The sequence below is a fragment of the Leopardus geoffroyi genome, chromosome C2, assembly GCF_018350155.1.
Source record: "Leopardus geoffroyi isolate Oge1 chromosome C2, O.geoffroyi_Oge1_pat1.0, whole genome shotgun sequence".
NCBI classification, from domain to species: Eukaryota; Metazoa; Chordata; class Mammalia; order Carnivora; family Felidae; genus Leopardus; species Leopardus geoffroyi.
The window spans coordinates 68783870-68804906 of NC_059333.1; the positions used below are offsets into that span (position 1 = coordinate 68783870).

General features: G+C 46.7%; 1 protein-coding gene across 2 annotated transcripts in view; it reads left to right on the top strand.

The window, feature by feature from the left end:
* PDIA5 (protein disulfide isomerase family A member 5) overlaps positions 1-21037 on the top strand; it is a 93469-nt gene that overhangs the window by 26730 nt on the left and 45702 nt on the right. For both annotated transcript variants that reach the window (XM_045502278.1, XM_045502279.1), the window contains exons 4-7: positions 8366-8449; positions 8699-8744; positions 12755-12847; positions 16973-17033. In XM_045502278.1, the coding sequence (XP_045358234.1) occupies positions 8366-8449; positions 8699-8744; positions 12755-12847; positions 16973-17033 (284 nt within the window). The remainder of the gene's footprint in view (positions 1-8365; positions 8450-8698; positions 8745-12754; positions 12848-16972; positions 17034-21037) is intronic.

Here is a 21037-nt window from a genome sequence, read left to right on the forward strand (position 1 = left end):
GCTGTTTTGTGAATGAACTTCTGGCACACAACTGATTTATAAGTTGATGGCCTCAAGTTTGTCTTGCCCATGATTGAGGAGAATTGAAGGAGATTTATATTTTGACAAAGCACTGAATGAGACCAGGAGAAGGAGTCTTAGCTGAGTGGTGTTTGCTGTAGGGGTGTATGTGCGTGGGTTCGTGCTCCTGTCTGGCCTCACACCTCCTGATTTATTCAGACATCAATTTACTGGAAGAGACTGCTCCCCAGACATTTGATGAGATCTTAGCCATTGGTTAATTCTAGTGCATAGTTGGTCTAAAAGTGTTCTTGTCTTGTAGGTATGTCTCAGTCTCCCACATTTTACCAAGAGTGTGCTACGTGACTGGTACATAGCCTTTGTCAGTATTAGAGGGGACAGGACACTTTGGAATCTCCATATCTGAGGATGACACCGGTTCTGCCACGCCAGCCGATGGAGCCTTATCACAGGAAGTTCTTAGGCTTGCAGGTGGCAGAAATGGGCAGAAGAGCTTTGATTTAGTTGCTGCATTCCCCTGCAACAATCCCGAGCATTTACTATGTGCCTTGAGGTACACAGATGGACAGTAGTGTCCTCAGGAGCTCAGTGTGCAAGGAGGAAGCAGACATCGAACCAGGTGATTATAATCCATGTGAGAAGTGCAGTGAGTGGAGGCTGTATATGAGAGGGGTTTCACTTTATTCTGCCTGTAAAATACTGCCTGAGAAAGCTTCACAGAGTAGGTGGAGTTCCAGTGTGATGCAAAGACCTTTGAGTACCAGGTCTTTAAAGTGCCCTGGCTTTCCCTGCAGGCAGCTCCCTGTGGTATGGGCCCCGAGGACTGCCTGGGCCATCTGCCGATGGGTGTAGAGGTGGCAGTCCTGCTCTGCTCCATGCAGAGGCAGGACTAAATGGGGCCAGGGTTAATGTGTGAAGACAGACTAAGAACATTAGAATTCAGGACTCGTTTGGAGACATGATGTCTGGAGTCAATATGGGAGAAATAATCCTATGACTTTTGATGTGCTAAAATGGAAATCTAGGGAGGCATCTTAGAGCCTAAAGAGGTAACCTTAAGACAAAAGGATAGATTGTTCTGTATAGTTGCCACTCAATTCATTCCTCTAAGAAGAAGTATAAACTGAAATGTTAAATAGCTTTTAAAATAGTTTAGATAAGTAGATGGATTATGGAGCTCTAATGGATTGTGTTAGAAGAGGGGGGTATCTGGGTCCAAATTTGAAATCATAGGTAGGGTGTACTGAAATCTTCCCAGGGCAGCCCAAGGGACAAAACTTGGGGCTCTAGTCCACAGAGGCCATGGGGGGTGGGGGGTGGCAGTTCTCACGGATCACCATTACATAAGGATTCCCCAAGGGTGATGGGTCTGCCCTCCTGCTTGGCCACACCTGCTCCTGGCCTTCAGAATGTGTCCCGTAAACCATTAGGGGAGCCTACCACGTTAACCCTGTGGCCCAGTGATGAAAGCTCTCACCGTGTCCTAAGTGCATTCAGTCTGTGTTTATGAGTCTGAGTGAGACGCTCCAGGGATGGGCAGAAGCGCTCTCGAGAACGCTTTCTCTTGCTGTCTGCAGTAGAGTGAGCATGTGGAACGGAGCCAATGTCTGCTCGCTTTTTATCCTAGCGGCTACTAAATAGCAAGTGGTCAGCCAGAGTGTGCCTCCCCTCATGTAGGGGAGGCTCAGTCAGTTAAGCATCAGACTTCGGCTCAGGTCATGATCTCATGGTTCATGGGTTCAAGTCCCGCATCAGGCTCTGCACTGCCTGGGATTCTCTCTCCCTCTCTCTGCCCCTCCTCTGCCTCTCAAAATAAATAAAACTTAAAAAAAAAAAAAAAAAAAAAAGGACAGGTGAAGGGAACAGGGGACATTCTAGGGCAAGAGAAGACAGTGCTCTGGTGTGAAGTGTCTTTGAAGGTGTGCCTAATAAGGGCAGAGGCCTGGGTTGAAAGTTCTGTTCTGCTACTTACTAGCCCTATGACCTTGGACAGGTCTGTTTACTCATCTGTAAAATGGGACAATAGTGCATATTCTGCCTTCTTTCCAGGTCCCAGTAAATGAGCTTTTTCTAGAATATAAATGTGAGATCCCATTTTACTGTTATTTTTCATCTGGGCAGGATTGTTTCAGAGCATTCCCAGAAGCTGATGGGGAGAAGTGGTGCATGCATTGTTCAATGGCTCTTTCTTGGGTGAGGATCACTTGGTTGTTGAGAGGATGCCCCTGAACAAAGTCCTGGGCATCACAGTCAGCCCCAGTGTTCAGGATGATTTGCTGTGACCCTTAAGAAGTCTGGAGTGCATTGGGACTTACAGGACTGCAGGTCCTGGGGCTTGGTTTTAAGTCCAGACTCTGACAGCTAATAGCTGTGGGATCTTTGGCAAGTCGCTGCCCCCTCTGGGCTTCAGTTTATACTTGTGTGAACCATGGAGTTGAATCTTCCAGTTTGCTCTCATCCCTAAATAGCCTGGTTCAGAAAATCCTGGAAGCTGCCAGGCTTTGTGTGTAGTGTGTATGTACCTAAGTGTCCTCCAGTCTTTTGGGGGGTCTTTCTGTGTCTCCCCCCATTCTGGGTGTCTGCTTCTTAGGTCTCTCCTGTTTTTTCCTTAGAGCCTCTGTCCTCTCTCCCGCTTTGTTCCCTCTTCCTTGCTGGTTTCTGTCGCCTCTTCCCACCTCTGGGTCCCTGCCTCCCCCATTTGTTTGGTCTTTTTCCTCTGCTCTTCTTTATATGGGTATTTCTTTTCCCCTTATTCTCAATTTCCTGGCTCTCCACTCCCTACCCTTGCCTGTATGGCTGACGGCACCCCCCCACCCCCCATGCTGGTTTTCTCCCAGGTCTCAGGCCTGGTAGCTTGTGGCTGTGAGGTGTCTGTAGGGTGTCTGGATTCTATCCAGGGGTTTGTTAGCTGTCCCTTCCCCTCCCTCCACCTCCTGGCTCAGACCTCAGCAGCCACGCTCGGGTTGGCTGGTGGTGGTTGTCTGGCTGTTAAGCGGGTTGTGTGCTAGGGAGTTGGTATTCCCCTCGTGCCCTGCAGCCTGGCATTGGGCTCGGCCTTGGCACGGAGTGCTGCTGTCAGGGCAGCTGAGCCGGAGCCAGCAGGCGGGAGCTGTGCCTGGTATGCTAATTCCTGGGGCCGATTCTCACTGGGCTGAGGCTGCATATCGGGAGCTCACTGCTTTCTTTTCCTGAAGGTTTAAGGTCATTACCTATAGCCACATTTTCCTTCTTCTCCCTTCTCTTTCTCCCATCTGCTTTAGTTTCCCCAGAGCAGTGCTGGCTTCCAGATCAAGACTTGGGGCCTTCCAGGGAAGGCATAACATATTTTGAAGTCTTATGTTTTCTTCTAAAAATTATTTGAATTTAGCATTTGCTTCTTCATGTGTAAGCATGTTTAACATCACTTACCAGGAGATAAAGTAGACTCCCAGGAGAAGTGCTGTGTTTATGTTGTGGCTTCAGATGCTTCCTGACACATTGCCCTTTGCTCATCCGGGTGCCATGTCCCTACTGAGGAGCACAGCCTGAGAATCTCCGGGCTGGGGGCACAGGAGGAGGAGGAGGAAAGGGCACGCCCCTCTTTCTTATTCCCATCCCTTTTATTAATTGTGCTGTGTAAGTCTTCCTTCATTCTGTGCCTTCTGAAGGGAAGGACCAGAGGGAACAGCCAAACCCGGGAGGATCCCTATTTTTCCAAGTCCTCATTAGAGGATGCTACGTGACCACCAAGGCTGGTCCAGTTCTAAGGCCTAGCTGTGCCGGGCTGTTCTGTCTCCTGCCTCGTGCTCTCCAGCTGTGTTCATTCAGGTTGTCCTGAGTATGTGGCACCTACCAGTCACTCTGATAGTATTTCTTGCTCACTCGCTCCTAGTCCTCCCATTTTTTTTATGTCTCCAGAGTGAGGCCCTTCCTACACTTTCTGTCCTGCCCACCCTTGGGGATTCCACCTGCTCAGAATCCCACCATATTAGACCCAGCACATGGGAGAAAGAGATTTCTGCTGCTTTGATGGGGCCAAGGAATGGCTGGGTTAGCCAAGGGGGCACACCATGGCCAAGACAATGTGGTCTGCTTTCTGCCCTGCAGCAGGAGGCTGCCCACAACTTGTGTGGATAGAAGGATGCCAGCTAGCTGAGTGAGGAGCTGGTTGGGGGTGCTGGAGAGAATGCTGGAGGTTCAGCTCTTTCTGAGTCACCATCTTCTATCCTGGTTCTGGCTCCTAGTTCATCCATCAGGATATAGGCAGCCCGCTTTATGTTTTACTAATACAGGACCCTGTAGAGGAATTGAAAGCTCCATTTACTTTGTGTGGACAACTCTTGCATTTTTCAGCTTGGGAAACCAAGGGCCCCACCAGAGGTCACAGGCTGGCTGATGGCAGAGTCAGATCTAGAAGCTGTCAGTCATGCCAGCTGGCAGCTGGGTCTTCCTCCAGGGAGAATCTGGTACCTAGGCTGCAATTTGTGAAAGTCACAGCTCCCTTCCCTGAGCCTCCAGCACCTCGTTTCTTCTCTTCCTTCCTGCTGTCGCCCCCAACTTTCATCCCTGGGTCTGACTCCCTGGAGTGGGGATTGCCAGCCTCTTGGATGACCATGACCGCACATGAAGAGCTAGTAAACACAGTACCATGCACCTGCAGCAGCCACCCCACAACAAATATAAATGAAAACATGCATGTGCATTTGTCTCCTTGGCCTGGGGGTGGGGAGGGAAGTGGGTACAGGCCTCTTTAATCTTTCTTCCACATTCTGTGTAGAGGAGGGCCAAGGGGGGCGGGGCAGGATAGGATGTAGCAGGTGCAGATGAGTAAACAGGTAGGGGAGAGCAGGGTTCCAGCCTACCTAGTAGATGGAGTGGCTGGTTCTTGCAGGACAGTCGGGTTGTGCAGGTGAGGGCCTTTGCACGACAGCCCAGTCTCTGTGATCCATGGTGGTTTTTTCCTTCCCTTTGCATTCCAACAAAGCCTCTCATTTCCCTGATTACTGTCTTTGTCTCCCTGCCTTTTTCCCACTACAGCCTCAGTCACTGGCTGGGGAAAGGAGGTAGAGAGGGAGGTAACCAGTAACTCAATTAATTGTGATTAATCTATCAATCCAGATCCTTTTAAGGTCCTGAGCTTGGGTAATTTCTCTTCCCTTTTTAAACTCTTAAGACTTTTATTGTCTGTACAGAACAATTAGCACATGTGTGCATGCATGTGCGTGCACACACATTGCACACTCACACACACTTTCATACTCTGAGAAACAGGAAGGGGAACCAATCTGAGAAAATACCATCAGGAATTGTCACCTGGCAGGATTCTTGGAGCTCAGTAGACAGAGCCCAGAGAGCCAGAAGTGCAGGGCCTCATCCCGACAGTGAAAAGACAGCATCATTCATTCATTCACTCCTTCGCTCAGGCTATTTAGAGAGTGCTAGGTGCCAGCTGCTGTTGTAACTCTGGGGAATCAAACAAAGCCCTCACCTTCATGGAGCAAACATTTATGATGGGGGTGACAGTGGACACGGTCAGATGTGGAGCTGTGCTCTGTGGAGAGAAAGACCACGGGGAAGGGAGTGTGGGAATGTGGGAGGTGCTTGGCTGAGGCTCTGAGATCTGTGACAGAGGTGCTCAAATAGGCCAAGAAGCCACCTCCCCAGTGACCCCCCCTGAGAACTGTGCATTATTGCGAGCATGCGTGTTGTGCGCATTTGTGTGTGTGTGTGTGTGTGTGTGTGTGTGTGTGTGTGTGTGTGTCTGTCTGTCTGTCTGTCTGTCTGTAGGGAGCAGGGGAGAAGAGAGAATCCTGGGGGGAGTGTCATAACCCAAAGAGGGAAGTGGGTTGCCCCAAGTCTGCAACAAGGAATCCTGTGGCAGGGACAGCTGTGACTCACTTAACTGGAGTGGGGGGGGGCCACAGGCCGAAGGCAGGGCCGGACCCGCAGCCAGGGGTCCACTCTGAGGAACAGGCAGGAGAACCTCTGTGCCCCCCCTCCCCAGCTCCACTCAGCCTTGTTGGTTCCCCTGGTTCCCCTAAGCCTGGTCTGAGCTCCCCGGGGACCCTACTGCTGCAGCAGCAAGACTTTTCCTTGGCGTGGGTTCTGGCAGAGCAGGCAGGGATTGGGGTTAGAATGATTCTGAGCCCTGTCCCTCCTCTCTCTACTTTATGAAAGTCACGGGAAGAGGCTGCCAGCCAGGCTTGAGGGAAGAGAGCCAGCGTGGGGTGGCGCTTCTCCCCTCCGGTTGGCTGCCTTGCAAAGTCTGAGCGGCCACCTCAGGTGTGGCAGAGTGGGCAGGCCCATTGGGTGCCCCTGCTGGATGCCAGGATGGGGCTGAGGGAGGCCTGAGGTGCTTGAGATTGTTGTTGCAGTTGGGTGAATGGCAGGTGGTCACCCAGAAACAGTTGAGATCGGCAGAACAAAGCTGGACAAGGCAAGTGCCAAGCGAATGGTTGTAAACATCCCAACTGGAGTCCTCTCCTGGAGAATTAACTCAGGCAGGGAAAGGGCACCTTAGATGCAGTTGTTTGCAAACAAATCTACCACCTGTAATAGAAGGGCTTCACCACAGAGCCCCTGTGGGCAGGGCAAACCCAAACTGTAATAGCCCTTGTCACTTGGAGGCGAGTATGGCATCCCCACGGGGCTTTAGGGGATGAGTTTCTAGCAACTGGATTCCGTGGGCTGCCCTTCCAGGAGCTTTCTGATGTATACCCTCAGCCCATCTGGATCTCCTCCCCATCTCTGCTTATCCATCTTCTCTCTGGATTCCCTGTCTCTAAATGCCCTTGCCACCTTGGGGGAGCAGCCACTGTATTGTCATTAGCTTTTCCTTTTGGAATTTATCATGCATTTCTTTTGAGTCCCCACTGTTAGCCAGGTCAGTGGCTGTGGTGTTGACTACCACAGGCAAGACTAAATAGGGAGGGAAAAGCCTGGGCCTGGGTTTGGGTGGGCGCAGGAGGGTGGCCCCCTCTCTGACCTACAGACATCTCTCTAGTAAGACATGCTTCTTGAATTGCAAAGTGTGTTCTACACTTAAAATGAGGTCCCACAATTTTGCTTGTCCATTGATGAATGTTGCTTTTAGAATTGAGCTGAATGGTTGAATTAGTCTATCTGTCTTGGGGCTGGTGCACAGCTGTGTGAAGCTGATGGCTGTAGAAGGTAGTGAGATATGTAAACAGTTGAGAGATGAAGGGACTTCCCTCAGGTGGCTGTCATACCTGGCAGAACAAAGTTTCTCATGCAGTGTGGTCAGTGGGAACCAGTGGACTTGGATAGTCAAGATACCCTCACTAAGTCCATGCGGCTCTGGAGAGAGGGCCCTGCATGGGTGGGGTAGCTGGCTGCCTTTGGCTGGCCATTGGGCAGATTTGGCTGAATATGGTGAGGTTATGGGGAAAGCTGTGAGACAGATGGGGTCTCTGAGGGGCTGGTGGGAGTCATAGGGGAGGCCAAACTTTGGAAAGATGAGGGAAAGGAGGAAGAGCCAGAAGAGGACAGTGGTGTGCATCAGGATCACCTGGAAGGCTCCTTAAGACATAGTTGCTCAAGTACCCGTAGAGTTTTGATTCAGCAGATTTGGGATGGGGCCAAGAATTTGCATTTCTAACAGGTTCCTGGGTGGTACAGATGCCGCTGGTCCAAGGACCACATTTTGAGGTCCGTTGATCTCACAGGAAGGAAACCGGAGATGAGATCGGGCATGAGCACTCTGTAAATGCTGAGTGGCACCAGACAGACGTTTCTTATCAGAAGAAGTGTGAGAGTGTGATATTGCAGGAGCTGCACCTCGCTGAAGCGTTCTCCTCTCTCCCTGTGGCTTCTGTCAGTACCTGCTCAGATTTCGTAACTTCTTCAGCCTTGTAGGACATTCTCCTCTTATCCTGGTCAGATGGTATATAGTAGGTGGGATATGGTACACATTTGAGCTTAAAAACAAAAACTCGCTTGGGCCTTAGGCAGAGAGTCTGAAGTAATGGTCTGGGAAGGGCCAGGTTAATCTGTATTCTTTTAAATTTCCCAGGTGGTGCTGATGAGCAGCCAGGACTGGGAGCCACAGATCTATACTGTAGTTGGTTTTTCTTCTTAGAATGGGCTGTACTCCTGGGGAGTTGCTTTGTCCAGAACTGTCCATGTTGCCCCTCTGCTTATCTCTGTCTTTCTTGATCAGCCCATATCCTTTTGGTTACTCTGCTTCCTCCAGTTCTCTGAGAGCCCACCTATAGTCAGGGCATTCCCTGCTATTGAGAATTTCAAGGTACCAGGCTTTTTTTAGGCCACGAGCAGATTTTACTCTGTCAACACCTTTGTGAGGACCTCAGGTAACAAATGGTTTCGGACATTTGTGTCTTTTCAGTGATGCTGAGAGTAGAAAATTGTGCAAGAAGATGAAAGTTGACCTGAGCCCAAAGGACAAAAAGGTTGAATTATTCCATTACCAGTAAGTACACGTGGGCATTTCCAATTTCCAAGTAAGTGCTAGAAAGCTTTCATTGGTATTCCCAGTGAACAGTTTTGAGTTAGGTTAATTTTATTTCAGTGTTTTTCTTCTGTGTTTACAGTTCTTTTTTTAAAAAAAATCTTGAACTGTGTTCAATAGCTGAATGTTATTAAGATGCTGCAGGAAACCAAAGGTATGTATCTTCATAACCATTCTTAAAGTTAACACCTTTTTCTCCTCATTCGACAGGGATGGTGCATTTCATACTGAATATAACCGAGCTGTGACATTTAAGGTAAATTTACCTCCCTCATTCTCAGCAGAGGTAGAGTCTGAACAGATGCCAAAAGCCTGGCAGGTTTTCTCTGAGAGAAGGAAGGGCAGATTGCACAGATAGCTCTTTCAAATGACCTGAGGGATTCTTATCTCTAGAGCACATGTCAGCAGAATATCTGGAAAAGTTTGTAACTGTTAGCACATTGGGGATGGCCAGCCCTGTAGATAAGTGTGTGAATCTATCAGCAGAGGCGTGTGGGTGAGACATGTGACGTTACGCCTCTCTCCTCCAGAGGCCTGGGTTTCCTTTTGCTGTGGCTTGAAGCGCTCCATCATCTCCACGGTAGTGTCCATACTAGCTATCCAGAGTCTGGGGGACACTTAGCACAGGGTGCAGGACACAGGCAGGTTGGCACCTGTTGGCTGATGCACTTCATTTCAGATGACACGCTGATGTCACTGAGTCATTCCCCTGCTACAAGTCCGATTTAGCAGTGGATGGAAAAGCATCAGTGAAAATAGGTGTGGAAGGTCTTTGACCCGCCGCCCTGAGTCCTTCGATTGCCTTTGGATTCTCCTCCTTCAGCTACCCATTCTCTTCCTCAGACAAGTCTTCTCCTATCTCTGGTCCAGGCGGCATGCCTCTGCCCTGTCTGGGGCCATGTATTTCTTCTGTTCTCAACATAGACTGAACTTATTTTTTCAGACTCTCCTGCTTTGCGCTCCTCTTTCTGTCTCTCTTTCTCCATCTCCTTCCATTCTTTCCTGTTCATCCATCCGTGCAGCTGTCAGTGTCCCACTCCTCTACCGCTCTTCCTTGGCTCCCTGGTCACTTCTTGCTTATCTACCAACACTCGTTCTTTTTTAAGTTGCTACAGCTTTACCTTATACAGATTCAGCCTGATTACTCATCTTAACACCCACTTAGACACTTAGAGAAAATTCTACCACCTAGAGTTGCTTAACCTCTTGTTCTGTGTTAAGATGTCAGCCGAAGCCCTCAGAGAGAACACGCACTCCCCAGGAACAACGTGTAGCCGGGCAGGGCAGGGGAAGTGCTATGCAGTGATGGAAGGGGGTGCCGGGGGCTTTTTGTTTTGTCTTTGGAGGCTGTGTTCAGTTTACATTTAGTGGCTCCCTCTGAGCAGTCTGTCCTGGGATAATGGAGCAGGAAATAGCAGCTGCTCAGAACTGTAGTAGCTAGGAAGGAGCAAGGAGCCCAAGTGGTCTGAGCTTGCCTAGGTTGGGGAGGCTGAGTCCTGGCCTCGGTCCACCCCTTACAAAGACCAGGTGTGTGGCATTTGCTCACTCTTCATCCTTCCTAGGATTTCTGCATCAATAAGTTGGAGAAGCAGGCTGAGCGTTGGACAGGGTCAGAGTCTTTAGTGGAGAGAGGGCATCCTTAGTTCAAGGGTTCCCCAAAGCCCACAGGGTCATCAGGGACTGGGATAGGGTCCCTGGAGTTCTCAGGGCAAGGGTAAGCAGCATATTGTTTCCCGTAACTGCCTGATGGCTTCTGCTCATCATTGAGCAGGAGCAGCTGAGACCAGTGCCCTCCTTGTTCACAGGTTGGTTTTCTTCTCAAGTTTCCTCCTGGGCCTCCATCTCCAGAGAGACAGAGGAGTCCCTGCCAGGGTTGGGTGCCCAGTTGCAGGTTCATGCTCTGGCTGTTGTTGCTGTCGTCCTCTGTGGTTCTGGGGGGGGCCCAGTCATAGGCACCACGCTGTGGCCCCTAAAGAAGCCAGAGACCAGACAAGTGAGGGTAAAGAGCAGGAAGCTCAAAGAGGGGAACTTCCTGTATAAGTGGCCTTTTGCTGGTCAGCAGTCTGTCCTGCAAAATCCTTATTATGTGTCAATGGTGAGGACTGGAGATGCCTGGAAGCCAGGATTCATATGACCCTCTGACGACCTTCTCCCAAGACCATGTAGCTATGAGTGTGGTTTCCCAGACGTGAAGATGTCCTGAAAACCAAGGTGTGGGTGTGGGGCCATTTCCCTGGCATTCAGAGCACCCAGGACAGGATGGCTGAGGGAGTGGGGTGTTCCCCATGCGGCTCCCTGCAGATTTTTCCACCCAAGATCTCGTCGGTTACAGTGCTTTGGAGAGAACCTATGGATGGAATCACTCAACTTCAGTTAAACAAGAATAATCTCCACCTGAAAAGCAAAAGATTGCTAGTATGATTATTTCAGTTCTTACGTTAGAAGAGGTGGCTCCTTTCCTCTTTGCATCCACTTTTGTCTTTTCTCCTTGATGCTGAGGCAAGGGTGGGAGTCAGGGAATGGGAGATGGTGCTAACCCTTTAACTCTGCTTGTGCTGGTGCGTGGACAGGAGGCCCCTGAGAGCAATAGTTCCTAACCGATTTTGGGTTCCTTGTCCCACTGAGAATCGACTGAAAGGCATGGATCTTCTCCCTAGAAACAGTGTGTTTGCATGAAGTAAATGTAAAATGTTGTCATGTGAGTAAATGTAAATGTTAAGTAAAGTAACATAAAGAGTAATGCTTTCATGTGAGGCTGGGGTTTCACAGACCCCTGAAGGCTGCCCGTGTACCCTAGATTGAGAACCCCTGCACCAGGTATTTTCTGAAACAGGTGGGCAGCTGTAAGCATCTTTCTCACATGGCCCAGGTGGGCAGGTGCCTGTGCAGCTGTGGGTGAATATGAGTTTCAGGAGGCCCTCCAGTTCCATTCTGGCTTATACCGTCACAGGGAAGCTTTGACAGGGACAGAGGAGGCAGACCTGCCTTTGCCATGTGGAAATGGCCCTCTCCTTGCCAGAAGGCGTTTCACAGCCCCATTTGGAACAGCAAGGGAGCATTACCTGAATGAAATTCTACGAAATCTTAGCTGTCTCCCATTTTTCCATAGTAGCTCTTCCCAAATAATAAGCTCACGGAGGTCCTGTGTGCGTGACCAGTGGATGGCTGAATGCACAGCCTCCCTAAGAACGTGTTTCCTTTTCTCACCTCAGCCCTCCTCCCTCCCACCACACTTGTGGACACATTCAGGTTGTCATCTGCTCTTTGGGACTTGATTAAAGTGGACAGAAATCACAAAATCTTGCATCAAATTGGGGGACGCTGAAGGCTCTGTCTGTTGGCATGGAAGCCAGCAACTCCCCTCCAGGGCTGAAGGGATGGAGGTTGGCTGGTTTCTGGTACTCGTTCCTGGCTCTCGTAGACTTTGAGCACCATTTCCCAGAGTGGCTGTCTGAGGGAAGGCTGCTTCTGTCCTGGACCAGTGAAGTGTGGCAGGGATAGAGAGCAGTAGAGGGACAGCGGCCTCCACATGGGAAGATTGTGTCTTTCCCAGAGGGAGTGAGATTTGAGTCAGTTGTCCACATGACAAAGGCAGGTAAGTCCTTTATCCTGAAGGTCCTTGTCAGATCTTCATCCTGGGCATATAGAGGGAGGGTATTCAGGCAAGTAGGCAGTCACAGAGATGAGCACCCTGCCCCTGGGGGCTTCCCGGCTTGAGCTCCTCAGAGGATGATCAAGATTTAATGCACTCTCAAACCAGTTTAGATCACAAAATATTGAGCAGGTGACAATTAGGTGTGCTTACCTGCTTGTGCGATCGGCAGTTTTGGAGGCTGCACGAATGTGGAATCCTTGGACAGGACTGGAGACCTTTATTCAAATTGATCAGAAAGGCTTCCTGGAGGAGATGAGACTTAGAAGCATGAGCCTGTCTCTGGTTTGAATAAGCCAATGAATTGTCTCAAATCTCCTCTTTGATGTCCATGAAGAAGCACAGTAGCTATGGATCAACTGACCAGATTAAGGTGTCACGTGGCTGAAAAATTTTGTGGAGGCGGTGGGGGTGCATTTTTAGGGCCCTCAGCAGTGAAGTCAGTGGGCAATGGAATGGCACCCCTGCCCCCCACGGGGTTGCCCACGTGCGACATGCAGACCCTCTCCAGGCACGTGGGTCTCTGGGCAGAGAGATGGGGCAGGTTCCTGATTTCCCCACCTCCCTCTTTTCCTGGCTAAAACGACTTTTCCCTTCTTTGTTCTTTTCCTCAGTCTATAGTGGCCTTTCTGAAGGATCCAAAAGGGCCTCCACTGTGGGAGGAAGATCCTGGAGCCAAAGACGTTGTCCACATTGACAGTGAAAAGGTAACTTATTTTGCATCGATTCTGGTGGACACTGGAAGCTTCCCCCAACCAGGGTCTCCCTGGGAGAGATGCCCAAAGAAGTGAGGAATGGGACTTTTCAGAGACCAGTTGTACTTTTCTCCAAGGGAGCCGGGCCCCTAGGCCCCTAATATTTGTTCTCCTTCCCAGCTCCATGACGGAACCCACAGGAGATCACAGACTGGCTGCCTGAGACCTTGCCTGAGACCTCCCATTCTTCACTGCCTTATTTAATGTATTTTAATGTGTTTAGATTTTTCTCAGAGAAATATCCATTTAAAAAGCCTTTCCTTATTATGTAACCCAGTCATTGCTGGGATTGGCTGTGTGTGTGTGTGTGTGTGTGTGTGTGTGTGTGTGTAAAAGTAAGTTTTGCTTTTTTGTTTTCTTTAAGAATAATCTCAGAGGTTTGGGTTGGAGTTCCAGAGACTTGGGTCAGACCTCTATAATTCTAAGTCATGTAAATTTGAGCAAATTATTTGCCCTCTTAAGTTTTAATTTCTGGATTTGGCTGGGCTAGGGAGTTAGGGGGTAGAACAGTGGTTCTGATTTATAGTCTCCATACAACCTGACCCTCCTTTCTAAGCCTGCCCCACACGATCTGAATGTGCATCTTTATCCATGTATTGTGACACGTGCGTACCTCATTTGTTTGGCTGTGTCTTCACCTAGGGATGGGCAAGAAAGTCTTTGTTATATTCCAGATGGTCTGTGAGGCAGGCAGTGCTATTTTGTAGATGGAAGGAGAATGTCCTTTTTTTAAAAATCTATGAAATACTGTTGACATACAGTGCTATATTAGTTTTAGATATATAACATAGTGATTCGACAGTTCTACATATTACAGAGTGCTCACCATGAGAAGTGTGGTTACCATCTGTCATGATACAAAGTTATGGCAGTATTACTGACTCTGTTCCCTTTGTTGTACTTTTCATCTCTGTGACTTATTTCTCTTATAATTAGACATTTATACCTCTTTAAAAAAATTTTTTTTAATGTTTATTTATTTTTGAGAGAGAGAGAGAGAATGCAAGCAGGGGAGGGGCAGAGAAAGAGGGAGACACGGAATCCAAAGCAGGCTCCATGCTCTGAGGTGTCAGCACAGAGTTCAGTGTGGGGCTGGAACCCACAGACCGTGAGATCCTGACCTGAGATGAAGTCAGACACTAAACTGACTGAGCCACCCAGGCGCTTCTGGATGTTTATACCTCTTAATCCCCTTCACCTATTTCACTTACTCCCCCACTCCCTTCGCTCTGGCAACCACCAGTTTTTTCTCTGGTTTTATCAGTCTGTTTTTATTTGTTTGGTTTTGTTCGTTTGTTTTGTTTCTTAGATTCCACATATAAGTGAAATCATATGGTATTTGTCTTTCTCTGAATTATTTCACTTAGCATTACCCTCTAGATCCATCCATGTTGCTGCAGATGGTAAGATCTCATTTTTTTTATGGCTGAGTAATATTCCATTGTTTGTTGTGTGTGTGTGTGTGTGTATGTATATATGTATGTGTATATACACACACACATATATATACACATACATACATACCACAGCTTCTTTATCCATTTATCAGTTGATGAACACTTGGGTTGCTTCTGTATCTTGGCTGTTGTAAATAATGCTGCAGTAAACATAGGGACATGTATATCTTTTCAAGTTAGTGTTTTTATTTTCTTTGGGTAAATACCCGCTAGTGGGAATTACTGGGTCATATGGGATTTCTACTCTCAATTTTTGGGTGAACCTCCATACTCTTTGCATAGTGACTGCACCAGTTTATATTTCCACCAAGAGTGCATCCTCGCTAACACTTGTCATTTGTTTTTGTGATAGGAACAGGAGAATGTTTGTTCTTATCTTGATAACATAAAATGTACTTTTTATATTCCTCTGCCTCCCCTCCCTTTTCATTTAAAATTATTGACCCTTAATGCTTGTTAATCCAGAAGAAAAGGATGTCATTTATACTTTCTGGAGGAGGGATCATGTGTGATCGTTACGGGCTGGGCAATTTGAATTAAGGGGCTGGCCATCAGCATTTCTCTGGGATAGAAAATGCCAGTATCATCAGAAGGTAATAAGTATGTTGCTGGCAGGGGAAGAGGGGCAAATGTCAGGAGGTGGTGGCATCTGTGCCCGTAGTTATGAGGAAAACAAGCAGCCTAAACTCACTGTTGCTTGTGGGAAGATTTTGTGATAATGCATGTTTCTAGCCTTTCTGGAAAGTGATTGCCTGCTGTCTCCTTCCCCTGAGATGATCATGTCCTGAAACTCCTAAGATCGCTCTTCTGTAACTAGAAATATTAAGGAGAAAAAAAATGTTTTCACACCTGTAGGCAATCCTCTTGTTATACTTGGTGCTGTTTTCTCTTCTGTAGAAGTTTAAGGTACAGCTGCCTTTCTGCTGATAGAATCTCCACATAAAATAACTAAAAGTTCCCAATTCAAGTTAATTGCCAATTGTATTTGTGAGGTTAGTATTCTGCACTGTTGAAGGTAATTAAGCATCTTTGAATGTAATGTAATGATTGTTACTACCCAGGGTATGAAACCAAATGGCTACAGGCTCAGAAAACCCTTTTCTTCTCAGATCTCCAGGTTTTTTCTCCAGGGATTTCAGAAAATCATTTTCAAAGCGTTTGCATTTTCTACCCATAGTCAGGGTCAAAGATCTTAGTTGCTAATTCTGTTTTGTAAAATTATATAATTCTAGTTATGTAAACAAGGGTGAACATTTTCAGAATTTATTATAAAATGTTTTAAATTCCTACAAAATATTTGTAATATTTTTTATCTAACCGAAAAATTATAAGCAATGCGTATTCATTGTTGAAAATTTAGAAAATACAGCTTAAGTTTAAAAAGAAAAACAAGTTACTTTATCCCGTCCCATTGAGAAGTACCCACTGCTGGTATTTTCTGTAGCCTTCCAGGCTTTCAACATAATGCATACATATTTTTACTCACAAAAGTGTCATTACATTTTATATGCTGCTTTCTAACTTGCTTTTTTCCCCCCACTTAATGTAACAGGCATATCTTATTGTGACATTAAATATTCCTCTTCCTCGTTTTTAATGATGCAGTAGTATTCCATAGAGCGGGATGTACCCTCATCTATTTACCTAATGCCTTGTTGCTGCCAGAAAGCTGCATTTCGCAATCTCCTTTTACTTTCCTTATTATTCAAAAGAGAAAAACCTCTAATTTTCTTCTATGGAAACTGGTTAGAGAAGCAAATTATTTTAATCAAAACATGCTTTGTCATTGCGTTTCTCTGCAGTCCTTGATAGATTTGCTTTTTCCAGAACATCGTTGACTTTCGTTGGAAGAAAGGTCTTTGACCCTGCTTTACACTGAAGTCTCTCCATTAGCACTGTTGTGAAATATAAAAATGTCTTTTTTTTGCATTTATTGTATTTATTTAACAAATAATTATGTATTGCATAATAATGTGCCAGGCACTGTTTGGAGGGTTTTACAAATACAGATGATCTGTACCCCATGGGGGCAGGAGGGCATGCCTCATCTGTGTGTTCCTGTGCACACAATGGGCTCCTGGGCACATGGACGGTGGCAGTAGGGCTGGGGAAAGAGACAGTGGGCTTGGGTTAGCCCTGTGTGACCTTAACCAGCAGATCTCCGTCTAGCCAAGTTGGGCCACGTGAAAACAACCAACCCCCTACAACACAACCACTCCATAAATCACATGAGGGGGCAGGCTGATTGAGCCTCACAGGACATAAATAGTTCCTTGCAGGTTTTTAATCGTTCAGGTGGAGCTGCAGGTAAAGCTGGTAGCCTGGTCCTGACTACTTCATCATACCAGGTGGCCTTGGGAAAGCCATGTGCCCCCTCGGGGCCTCAGTTTCCTCATCTGTAATATGCAGGGGTAGTACAGATTGTCTCGATCGTCCAGCTCCTGACAGGCTGAAACTCTGGCTGCATGCCCCAAACCCCACGTCAGACCATGGGACATCTGAAATGCTGGACAGCTCCTTCCACCATGGTGGTGTCCCCACCTTCCAGAGCCAGGGGCATGTCGCCTCCCTGTTGTGTTATTGTGTGTGTGACCTGCCGTGTTCTCTCTTTGTGCTTTAGGACTTCAGACGGCTCCTGAAGAAGGAAGAGAAGCCCCTCCTGATGATGTTTTATGCTCCCTGTGAGTGACCTTTCTCCTTTGGGCCAGAGTTCATTGTTCAGCCTCTTGGAGGGGCAGCTGGGGGTTGGGAGGCGGGGGACTGGGAACTAGCCCCAACTCTCTTAGAATGTGAAGTGCGTCCCTCACCCCATCTCTCCATCTCTGCCTCTTTGCCTTTTCATTTGGCTTCTCCCGTCCTACTGTCCACATCAGTTTTTCTCTCACTAGAATCTGCATCCTTCTGCCCTCCTTGCCCCAAGCTCTACCTAGCAACAACACGGGTCTCTCCAGGTATTCCTTTCCCACCAGCTGTGTGCCTGGTGCAGCTATGTGCCGATGGAGCCATGCCTCACCCTCTAGGTCCACTGCTGCTCACCAGCCAGAGCCTGGCCAGCCCCCCAAAGCAGCCATTTGCCCAGCTCTGGCTCCTGCACACCTCTGCTGGTGTCACCTGGGAGGTGTGGGGGAATCAGGACCAGGGAGAAAAGGGCCTCATATTTTGGTTCATTCTCTAGATGAGGCACAAAGCCATAGGAACAGCAGAAAGATCATTGAGATGACAACCAGAAGACCCAGGTTCTAATTCCAGCTATGCCAACAATCGAGCTGGGTGACCTTGGTCAAATCCTTCGCCTTCAAATCCTTTATCTTCAAATCCTTCACGTCTCTGCCCCTCAGTTTCCATTGCTTTAAAAAAAAATTTTTTTTTTAATATTTACTTATTTTTGAGGAGGAGAGAGAGCGTGAGCAAGGAAGAGGCAGAGAGAGAGACACAGAATCTGAAGCAGATACCAGGCTCCAAGCTGTCAGCACAGAGCCCGACATGGGGCTCGAACTCAGGAGCCATGAGATCATGACCTGAGCCAAAATCGGATGCTTAACCAACTGAGCTACTCAGGTGCCCCCACCCCCCTCAGTTTCCATTTCTATACGAAAAGGGAGTGTATCAGAGCAGTGGCTTTCAGACTTTTTGACTGTATTTCCTAGTATTAATTTAAAAATACTTTTCATGGCAACCTGGTGCTATAAGTATACATGTAACTTATATATACACTTATAGTAAATAAGTTGACTAAGTAAATAAGCTGAAACAACAGTTTTACAAAACCATACTTTACCCTTACTACTTGCCATCTACTCTGCCAGATGTAGTATGCACTATTTCGTTTTTCTATTTTGTTTTATGTATGTATGTTTGTTTGTTTATATTTGAGAGAGAGACAGAGCGCAAGCCGGGGAGGGGCAGAGAGAGAGGGAAACAGAACCTGAAGCAGGCTCCAGACTCCTAGCTGTCAGCACAGAGACTGATGCGGGGCCCAAACTCATAAGCCATGAGATCATGACCTGAGCTGAAGTCGGATGCTTTAACCAACTGAGCTACCCATGCACCCCAGTCTATTTTGTTTTATTCAGAAGTTACTGGTTTTTCCTATAACCCTCTAATAGAGGGTCTGCAAACTATGGCCCGTGGGCTGTCCATCTTTTTTGGTAAGTTAATTTTTGTTGGAATAGTCATATTCATTTGTTTATAGATTGTGGCTGCTTTCAAAAGCTAAGCAGAGTTAATTAGTTGATAGTATGTTCTACAAAGCCTCAAATATTCTGCCTGGGCCACCCTGGAGTCTAACAGGTCCCAACCCACAGATTGAAAAACCCTGGAATAGAGCTTATGTAAGGCCCCTAGAGCTGTGGCTCTGTGATCTGCATAATGCCTTTCAGAAAACTAAAGACTGGAGAGAGAGGGGCCATGTGTGGTGGGATGTGGGTATGCCCTGGCCTGTCTATGGCTTGGAGGAGTATCAGTGGCTATCATCTATCACCCCACAGTGGACTTCCTTCACACACCCCAGGCCCCTTTCCCCTCTGGTAACCACTGAACTATGAGTTTGTTTTTGTTTTGTTTTGTTTAGTTTAGTTTTTAGATTCCACATGGAAGTAAAATGATAAGGTTTTTGTCTTTCTCCTTCTGACTTATTTCACTAGCATAATGCCCTCAGCGTCCATCCATGTTGTTGCAGGGGGCAAGAGTTCATTAATTTTTATGGCTGAGTAGTAATTCTATTGTGTATATATGTGTATGTATATATATATATATATATATATATATATATGTATGTATATATACACACGTATATATACTATACATACCACAGCTCTTTATCCATTCATCCACTGATGGACATATAGGTTGTTTCCATATATTGGTTATTGTAAATAATCCTGCAATAAACATAGAGTGCATGTATCTTTTCAAATTAATGTTTTTATATTCTTCAGATAAATACTGTTCCAGTAGTGGAACAGCTGGATCATATGGGAGTTGTATTCTTAATTTTTTGAGGAATCTCCATACTGTTTTCATAGTAGTTGTACCAACATACGTTCCTACCAACAGTGTACAAGGGTTCCTATTTCTCCACATCTTCACCAACACTTGCTATTTCTTTTTGATAAGATCCCTTCTGACAGGCGTGGCACACAATGATATATCATTGTGGTTTTGATTTGCATTTCCTTAATGAGTGATGTTGAACATCTTTTCATGTGTCTGTTGGCTCACTTGATTGTGTTGAATGATCCTTTTAATGTATTGTTGAATTTGGTTTGCTAATATTTTGATGAGGATTTTCACGTCTATGTTCATCAAGGGTATTGGCCTATAATTTTCTCTTTTTGTGGTGTTCTTGTCTGGTTTTGGTATCAGAGTAACTGGCCTCATAAAATGTATTTGGAGGTATTCCCCTCCTTTTCAGTGTTTTGAAAGAGTTAGAGGAGAATAGATATTGAATCTTTGAATGTTTGAAAGAATTTATCAGTGAAGCTGTCTGGTCCTGGACTTTTGTTTTTGGCAGGTTTTTGATTACTGATTCAATCTCATTGCTAGTAATTGGTCTATTCAGGTTTTCTGTTTCTTACTGATTTAGTCCTAGAAGATTGTATGTTTCTAGGAATTTGCATATTTCTTCTAAACTATCCAATTTTTTTTTGGTGACTAATTGTCCATACTAGTCTCTTAGGATCCTTTGTATTTCTATGATGTGAGTTGTAACTTCTCATTTCAGTTCTATTTACTCTTGTAAGCCTGCCTTGAATCCCTTTTCTTGAGAAGTTCTTTGGACAAAGACCCCTCCCATTTCCACCTGAATGATCATGCCTCCCAAGATGGCTGCCCTTTTATGAGGTTCTGGTGGTTCTGTGGTTAGTTCACCATAACAATAGCCTGTCCCCAGCCCCTGTTGATTGCTGGGTATCCCCCTAACCCAGCCACCTCTCAGATACCTTGCTGACCTTAAGGGTGTGCCTTCCTATAGAAAGGAGGCCCTCGTGTCCTACTTCTAGTTAGATCAGGCTTTGCTCAGAATGGTCATGCACTTTAACCTTGGGTCATTCTCTTCTTTAATGTTCACTGGTTGGTTTCACGCCTTTTTGTTTCTCCTTGGAGGGATCTTATTAACTGCTTAGCTGTGAGTTGCTTCAGGAATTGTCCTGCCTACCCAGCCCCTTTAGGAGAGGGCCCCCTTTGGTTTATCTCAGAACCTTTCAGGATTCAATGTATAGGCTAGATGAGATTAAAACCGAGTATATGTCTGTATATAGTTCGTGTCACAGGCAGGATCATGGTATAGTCGTGTGGGTTTCATTAAAATGACACTAGTGGTGGTTCCCTAGCAGTTTGCGCTGGAATATGTGTGCCATCTCCCCCACCCCTTTCCCAGGCTGTCTGGGAGGGTGCCCATCCTCCTCCCCATAGCAGGCAGAGAGGCATGCATAGTTATTACCTTTATATAATGGAAAGTGGGATAGAAGTTAGGTCCCTTGTTGGTGTCACAGAGCAGTTAATAGTCGAGAAGGGAGGATGAAAACTTGGAGCTGTTAAGTTCAAATTTGTGAAGGGGTCAGACTGGATGGCCTCCTGGGTCCCAGGTAACCTCAGGACTCTTTTGTTGTTGTTTTTATTGAAACAGACGTGTGCTTTTTATTATACTAGTCCACTCAAGCCTTCATGGCCTCATAATTCAGCTTAT